The sequence below is a fragment of the Cygnus olor genome, unplaced genomic scaffold, assembly GCF_009769625.2.
Source record: "Cygnus olor isolate bCygOlo1 unplaced genomic scaffold, bCygOlo1.pri.v2 scaffold_237_ctg1, whole genome shotgun sequence".
Taxonomy (NCBI): domain Eukaryota; kingdom Metazoa; phylum Chordata; class Aves; order Anseriformes; family Anatidae; genus Cygnus; species Cygnus olor.
Genome location: NW_024429163.1, coordinates 1 through 8127, shown reverse-complemented (window position 1 = coordinate 8127; position 8127 = coordinate 1). Strand labels below are relative to the sequence as shown.

Below are 8127 nucleotides of genomic sequence, written 5' to 3'. Positions count from 1 at the left end.
CCCCAATATCCCAAATCCCCCCTAAATGCCCCCAATACCCCCCCAAATACCCCCAACGCTCCCCCAGCCCCGATACCCCAAACGCCCCCAATACCCCAAATCCCCCCAATATCTCCCCCAACCTCAATACCCCAAATCCCCCCCAATAGCCCCAATGCCCCCCCAGCCCTAACACCCCAAATGCCCCCAATACCCCCCCCAGCCCCAATACCTCCAATACCCCAAATGCCCCCAACGTCCCCCAGACCCCCCCATTCCCCCCGACCCCCAACCCCCCCCCCCGACCCCAAAAGCCCCCCCGTACCCGTCGCCCATGCAGGCCTGGCGGATGTGGCGGGTGACGGGGGCGTAGACCCCCGGGGGCAGCGCCAGGTAGAAGAGGCGGTGGGCGCGCGGCCCCCCCGGCAGCGCCCGCAGGTGGGCGTCCAGGCGCCGGAACGCCTCGGGGTCCCCGTACTGCCCCCGCACCCAGCTCTGCCGCTCGAAGAACGCCTCCAGCTGCGCCTGCTCCGACGGCGCCGCCTGCGGGGACACCGGGGGGGGGGTCCCGGGGGTGAACGGGGCGTTACGGGGCGCGGGGAGGGGGCACGGGGTCGCTGGAGGTGGAACGATCCCAATGGCTCTTCCGGGGTCAGAGGAACGGGGGAAATCCTAAAAGGGGTGCTACGGGATGGGAGCGTCCGGTATAGGGTCGTGGGGGGGCAAAAGGGACGTTACGGGGTGCGGGGAGGGGCTGTGGCGTCGCTGGAGGTGGAATGGTCCCAACAGCTCTTACGGGGCCACAGCAATGGGGGAAATCCTATAAGGGCTGTTGCGGGCTCGCGGTGTTTCTTATAGGGCTGGGGGGCTTACGGGGTCGTGGGGGGACAAATGGGACGTTACGGGGCGCGGGGAGGGGGTACGGGGTCACTGGAAGTGGCACGGTCCCGGTATCCGTCACGGGGTCAGAGCGATGGGGGAAATCCTCTGAGGGCGTTGTGGGGTTGCGCTGTCGGTTATAGGGTCGGGGGTTTTTGGAGGGGTTACGAGGTCAGGAGGGGGGGGCTACAGGGGGCGTTACGGGGTCGCCGGGAGCAGGGGGTCCCCAGGGACCCTTGGGGGCGGTGCGGGGCTTTTGGGGTCGCGGGGGGGGGGGTGGGGGGGATGGGTTTTGGGGTGGCGGGCGGCCCCGTACCTTCATGTAGGGCAGCGTCTGCTCGCGGAGCTGCGCCACCGTCAGCTGCGTGCGCGCGAAGCCGACCACGAAGGTGGCGTCGGGGAGGAGCCCGTCGCGGAACAGCCACCTGCGGGACCCCAGAGGTGACCCCGTGACGGCCCCGACCCCAAGGGTGGCCCCAAACCCACAGGGACGGCCCCGGGGTGCCCCCGATCCTATAGGGTCATCGGTGTCCCCATAATGGCCCCAACCCCATAGGGACAGCCCCAAATCTACAGGACCACCGTCGTCCCCAAACCTACGAGGTCATGGTCGTCCCCAAATCTATAGGGTCAGCAGCGTGCCTAAAGCTATAGGGTCATCGGTGTCCCCAGACCCACAGGAGTGTCTCCAAACCTATAGGGTCACGGCATTGTCCCCATGGTGTCCCCGAACCTATAAGGTCATTGTCGTCCCCAAATCTATAGGGTCATCACTGTCCCCAACCCCATAGGAGTGCCCCCAGATCTACGGGGCCACTGCTGACCCCAATCCTATAGGATCACCGGTGTCCCCACGGTGCCCCCAAACCTATAGGGTCATCGGTGTCACCAAACCTATGGGGTCATCATTGACCCCAAACCCATAGGGGTGTCCCCAAATTTATAGGCTCATGGGTGTCCCCGTAATGGCCCCAAACCCATAGGGGTGTCCCTAAATCTATAGGGCCATCGTCGTCCCCAGATCTGTAGGGTCACCGGTGTTCCCAAATCTATAGGGTCATCGGTGTCCCCAAATCCGTAGGGTCACCGGTGTCCCCAAATCCATAGGGTCACCGGTGTCCCTAAATCCATAGGGTCATCGCTGACCCCAAATCCATAGGGTCACCGGTGTCCCCCCCCACGGGCTCAGCGCTGCCCCTACCAGATGGTGGGGTAGATCTTCTTCCGGGCCAGGTCCCCCTGCGGAAATGGGGCGAAACCCTCAGAAATTGGGAAAAAAACAAAAAAAGGGAACCCCAAAACCCCAACCCCCAAACCCCAAACCCCCCCCCCCCACCCCCCCCCCGAACGGGGGCGCTCCCAGGTCAAAGGGGCCCCGCCCCGTGGGGTGATGGGGGCGTGGCTTAATCGGGGGCGTGGCTTCACGGAAGGGGGCGGGGTTTGGCCGGGTGGGCGGGGCTCCATCGTGAAAGGGGCGTGGCTTCGAGGTTGGGCAACGGGGCGGGGGCGGGGCCGGGCGGGGCCACCCGGGGGGGGCCCCCGGGCGCTTCCTCATCCCTGCCCCCCCCGCCCCCAACTGCCCCCCCCGGGCGTTATTTGCCCCCCCCGACGGCCCCTGCATGCCTCCAACTGCCCCCCCGGCCCCCAATTGCCCCCCCTGGCCCCCTCCCCAGCCCCTAATTGCCCCCCAACCCCCCCCCATGCTGCCCCCCGGCCCTTATTTACCCCTTTAATGCCCCCCATCTCCCCCCCGGCCCTTATTTGCCCCCCAGCCCCCCTGTATTCACCCCCCCCGGCCCCCATTTACCCCCTTAGTGCCCTCCCCAGCCCCTATTTCCCCCTTAACCCCCCCCTTACCCCCCCCGCTCTTATTTCCCCCCTTAACGCCCCCCCCAGCCCCCCCCGGCCCTTATTTCCCCCCTTAACGCCCCCCCCCAGCCCCCCCCGGCCCTTATTCCCCCCCGCTCCCCCCCCTCCTCTCCCCCCCAGCCCCCCCAAGTGCCCCCCCCGTGCCCCCCCTCACGGAGGCGCCGAAGATGACGAAGGCGTGGGGCTCCCCGAAGGCGCCGTCGCGGCTCAGCTCCTGCCGCAGCAGCCCGCACACCTCCGAGCGGCTCAGCCCCGCCATGGCGCCTGGGGGGGGCACGGGGCACGGCCCCCCCTCAGCACCACAACTGCCCCCCCATACCCCCCCCCCCCCCCAGGGCTCTGCTTGCCCCCCAACCCCTCCATTGCCCCCCCAACCCCTCCGTCACCCCCTCCTTCCCCCCCCCCGATTTAATTGCCCCCCCCCAATGTTTAATTGCCCCCCCGTGTTTAATTTGCCCCCACCGGTTTAATTGCCCCCCCCCCGGTTTAACTTGCCCCCCCCCCGCGTCTCCATTGCCGCCTTCTACCCCCCCAATTCCCCCTTAACCCCCCCCCCCACCGCTCCCTAATTGCCCCCAATTCCCCCCAACCCCTCAACTCCCCCCCGATCCCTTAATTACTCTTACCTTCCCCCAATTACCCCCACAACCCCCCCCAATTGCCCCCCCATTAGCCCCCCCCAGCCCCCTAATTGCCCCCCCAGCCCCCTAATTACCCCCTAACCCCTCCGGTTGCCCCTCCCAGCCCCCAATTACCCCCCCCAACTGCCTCCCCGGCCCCCTAATTGCCCCTCCCGGCCCTTAATTAGCCCCCGATTGCCCCCTACCCCCCCCATTTGTCCCCCTTAGGCCCCCTAATTGCCCCCCAGCCCCCTCAACTGCCCCCAGCCCCCCTAATTGCCCCCCTTACCCCCCTAATTGCCATTCTCAGCCCCTAATTAGCCCCCAATTGCCCCCCCAGCCTCTAATTAACCCCTAATCAGCCCTTAATTGCTCACCCCAGCCCCCCCGTGCCCCCCGCCGCCCTTTAATTGCCCCCCCTTATTTGCCCCCCCCCCCCCCCCCCCCACCCCCCACCTGCAGGCTCCGGCCCCGCCGCTCCCCGCACGCTCGCGCGGCTCCCCATTTACCCCCCGGCAGGCCCCGCCCCCTCCGCGCCCCGCCAGCCAATCCCCGCCGCGCCTCGCGCCTCGCAACCAATAGCAACGAGGCGGGGCGGAGCCAGCGCCGCTCCCTCATGGGGGCGCGCCCAATAGGATTACCCCATGGGGGCGTGGCGTCATCACCCCGCCCACTTCGCCCCCAGCCGGAAGCGCGGCGCGCAGGTTCCGCTTCCGGCGGAAGGCGGAAGCGGGCAGAAGCGCCGAGGGCGGCGCGGCGGCGGCCACGGGCCCTGCGCGCTTCCGGGCCCCGGCGCCGGCCCCGGCCCCGCCGGGCGCTCCCGGATGAGCGGCGGCCGCTGGCGGAGGCCCGCGGACATGGTGCAGCCCGGGGGGGGCGCGGCGGCGGCGGCGGGGCCCGGGGCTGCGGCGGCCGCGGCGGCGGCGGGGCCCGAGCTGGGGGCGGCCGGGGACGAGGCCGCGGCGGCGGCGGCGGCCGGGGGCGGGGGGCGGGGCCCCGCGGAGGTGGGGGCGGGGCCTGAGGTGGTGCAGAGGCTGCTGGCGGAGAACCGGGAGCTGAAGGGTGAGCGCTGGGGGGTGGGCTGGGGGGCACTGGGAGGGACTGGGAGCAACTGGGAGGGAGCTGGGGGAGGCGGGGGGCAACTGGGAGGGGGCTGGGGGGGACTGGGAGGGACGGGGGGCAACTGGGAGGGGGCTGGGGGAGACGGGGGGCAACTGGGAGGGGGCTGGGGGGGACTGGGGGGGACTGGGAGGGGGCTGGGGGGGACTCGGGGCAACTGGGAGGGGGCTGGGGGAGACGGGGGGCAACTGGGAGGGGGCTGGGGGGGACTGGGGGCAACTGGGAGGGAATTGGAGGGACTGGGGGGTGCTGGGATGTAACTGGGGGGCGCTGGAATTGGTGTGGAGGGGGACTGGGGGGCACTGGGAGGGGTTGGAAGGGGACCGGGGCTACTGGGATAGGCTGGGCGGGGGCTGGGGGCACTGGGACGTGACTGGGAAGGGATGCGGGGGTGTGGGGGAGAAAGGGGAGCCCCCTGGGGTAACCGGGCAGCAACAGGAGCGCACTGGGAGTGCCTGGGACGCACCGGGAGTGACCGGGGAGCCCTTTGGGTCAAGCGGGGGTGCGCCGGGAGCGGCCGGGGGGCCCCGCAGGGCGACTGGGGGGGCCCCGGGGGGTGCCTGGGGGCGCACGGGCGGGGCACCGGTGGGCGCCGGGAGGCCCCGGGGCTGACGGGCGGCGGCTCCGTGCAGCGGCGCTGCGGCGCAGCAGCGAGGGCGTGCGGCGGCGGCTGGAGGAGCTGGGGCGGCTGCAGGCCGCGCGTCGCGCCGAGCGGGAGCTGCTGCGGGGCCGCGCCGGGCAGGCCCGCGCCCTGGTCGAGAGCCTGCGCAGGGAGCGCGACGACAACGCCCGGCGCCTGCGCAGGGCCCTGGCGCAGCTGGCGGCCGTGGTGGGTGGCCCCCGGGTGTCCGTCGGGCGCCCCCTGGGTCGGGCGCCCCCTGGGTGTCCTTCGGGTGTCCCTCGGGTCCCCCCTGGCTGCCTCCGGGCGCCCCCTGGGTCTCCTTCGGGTGCCCGTTGGGTCCCTTGGGCGTCCCCTGGGTGCTCACGGGTGTCCTGCGGGTGCCCCCTGGGTTGGGTGCCCCCCGGGTGCCTCTGGGTGTCCCCTGGGTGCCCGTTGGGTCCCTTCCATGTCTCCGTTGGGCGTCCCCGTTGGGTGCCTGTTGAGCGGTTCTTGGGCTGGGCGTCCCTTGGGTGCCCCCTGGGTGTCCTTTGGGTGCCCCTTGGGTTCTCTCTGGGTGTCCCTTGGGCTGGGTGTCCCATGGGTGCTCCCTGGGTGTCCCATGGGTGCCCCTGGGCGTCCTTTGGGTCCCCGTTGGGTGCCCATTTGGGTCCCTTCCACGTCTCTGTTGGGTGCCCCCATTGGGTGCCCCACAGGTGTCCCTTGGGTGCTTTTTGGGTGTCTTTTGGGTGCCCCCCGGGTGTTCCCTGGGTTGGGTGCCCCCTTGGGTGCCCCTCGGGTCTTCTCCATGTCCCCTTTGGGTGCCCCCCGGGTGTCCCCTTTGGGTGTCCTTTGGGTCCCTTCCACATCCCTGTTGGGCGTCCCTTGGGTGCCCCTGGGTGTCCTTTGGGTGCCCCCGGGTGCCCCCATGTCCCCCCCTTGCCCCCGCAGCCCCCCGAGGGCCCCGAGGAGGGGTCCCCACAGCCCCCGCCGGAGGGAGCCCCCCCTCCGCCGTCCCCCCCCCCCAGCGAGGACGGGGACGTCCCCGCGGACCCCGTGCCCCCGGAGGACCCCCCCAGGTGAGACAGCGCTGGGGGGGTGGGGGCGGGGGGGGCTGCCCGGCCCCCAAACGGGCTGTTTTGGCCCCAAAACGCCCCCCAACACCCCCAAAATGCCCCCAGGGACTCCCCGGAGCAGCTGCGGCAGAGGCTGGCGGCTGTGGAGGCTGAGTGAGTGGGGGGGGGGGGGATGGGGGGGCCTTGGGGACATTGGAGGGGCTTCGAGGCCAGCGTGGGGCTTCCGGGGACACTTGGGGGGACCTTGGGGACACTTTGGGGACCTTGGGGGGCCTTTGGGGCCCCCCCAGAGCCACTTGCAAGTGGCCAAGCTGCAGCTGCAAGAGTTTTGGGGTGGCTCCGGGGATACCGTGGGGACCCTGGGGGACGCTTTGGGGCCACCCAGACCCGGTGTGCACGTGGCTGAGCTGCAGCTCCGAGAGTTTTGGGGGGGCTTCGGGGATGCTGGGGGGACACCTGGGGGGACCTTGGGGACATCGTGGGGACCGTGGGGACCCTCTGGGGACCGTGGGGATGCTCTGGGGACCTTGGGGAGGCTCTGGGGACCTTGGGGACATCGTGGGGAATTTGGGGACCCTGTGGGGACCTTGGGGACGCTGTGGGGAACCTTGGGGACCTTGGGGACCTTGGGGCCGCCGCCGTCCCCAGGCTGGCCGCAGCACGCGCAGCGGCGGAGACGCGGGCGCAGGAGGCGGCGCGGGCGGCCGAGGCGCAGCTGCAGGCGCTGCGGCGGCAGCTGGAGGTGAGGAGCCCCCCGGGACCCCCCCCCGGCGACGCTCGGGGACCCCCCCCCCGGTGACCCCCCGGTGCCCCCCCCCGCAGCAGGACAAGGCGTCGGTGAAGGCGCAGGTGACGTCGCTGCTGGGGGAGCTGCAGGAGAGCCAGAGCCGCCTGGAGAGCAGCCGCAGGGAGCGCGGGCAGCTGGAGCAGCGGTGGGGGGGGGCGCGAATGGGGGGGCCGCGGGGGGGGGACGGAGCTGGGGGCGTGATGGGGGGGGCGGAAATGGGGGCGCTTATCGGGATGGGGGCGCCGGTGGGGAGGGGCAGAAATGGGGACGTTGCTTGGGGGGAGAAAAAAGGGGGGGGGGGGTCGTCATGCGGGGGCGCGGGGGGGGCAGAAATGGGGGAGGCGTGGGGGGGGTGGAAATGGGGGGGGGCACAAAGGGGGGTGTCCCAAAGGGGGACACAAAAGTGGGGACGTTTTGGGGGGGGGGGGGCTGACAGAACCGGGACGTCTGCGACAGGGGCAGGGACGTCCCCGGCGCCGTCCCCTCGGCGCTGTCCCCGTCTGATCCCCCGGGGGGGCGGGGGGGGGACACCCCCACGTGGCCAGCCACCCCCCGGGGCCGTGACCGCGCCGTGGGTGTCCCCGTGCCCACGGCGGTGACGTGGCCAAGGCCGGCGCCACCGCCCCCGGGTCTATTTCTGTCCCTGGGGTGACACCGGGTGACGCCCTGGGGCGCCGCTGGGAGCCGCTGGGAGCCACTGGGAGCCACTGGGAGCTGCTGGGAGCTGCTGGGAACCACTGGGAGCTACTGGGCGCCGCTGGGAGCCACTGGGTGCTACTGGGAGCCGCTGGGAGCTACTGGGAGCTGCTGGGAACCACTGGGAGCTACTGGGAGCTGCTGGGAGGCACTGGGAGCTGCTGGGAACCACTGGGAGCTACTGGGAGCCGCTGGGAACCACTGGGAGCCGCTGGGAACCACTGGGAGCCACTGGGAGCCACTGGGAGCTGCTGGGAACCACTGGGAGCCGCTGGGAGCCACTGGGAGCCACTGGGCGCTACTGGGAGCCGCTGGGAGCCGCTGGTGTCCCCGCAGGGCGCAGGCGGCGGGCGAGCGGTGCCGGGCGCTGGAGGAGGCGGCGGCGGCGCACAGCCTGCAGCTGGACCAGCTGCGCCTGCAGGTCGCCAACCTGGAGGCTGCGCTGCGCGTCGAGCGCCAGGGGGCCACCGAGGAGAAGTGGGTGACGGGGGGGGGCGGGGGGGG

General features: G+C 71.6%; 2 protein-coding genes across 2 annotated transcripts; one reads left to right on the top strand and one right to left on the bottom strand.

The window, feature by feature from the left end:
- Positions 1-285: 285 nt before the first annotated feature.
- On the bottom strand, positions 286-3872 carry G6PD (glucose-6-phosphate dehydrogenase; the record flags this gene model as incomplete). The annotated part of the gene is made up of 5 exons (XM_040543796.1): positions 3804-3872; positions 2882-2991; positions 2060-2097; positions 1175-1283; positions 286-522 (listed from the first exon to the last, which is right to left on the bottom strand). Coding segments are annotated over exons 1-5 (543 nt in total), but the record flags the coding sequence as incomplete, so codon positions are not given.
- Positions 3873-3991: 119 nt separating this feature from the next.
- Positions 3992-8119, top strand: LOC121063374 (NF-kappa-B essential modulator-like; the record flags this gene model as incomplete). The annotated part of the gene is made up of 8 exons (XM_040543795.1): positions 3992-4207; positions 4265-4409; positions 5099-5295; positions 6016-6143; positions 6246-6293; positions 6789-6882; positions 6963-7072; positions 7960-8119. Coding segments are annotated over exons 1-8 (1098 nt in total), but the record flags the coding sequence as incomplete, so codon positions are not given.
- Positions 8120-8127: the final 8 nt, after the last annotated feature.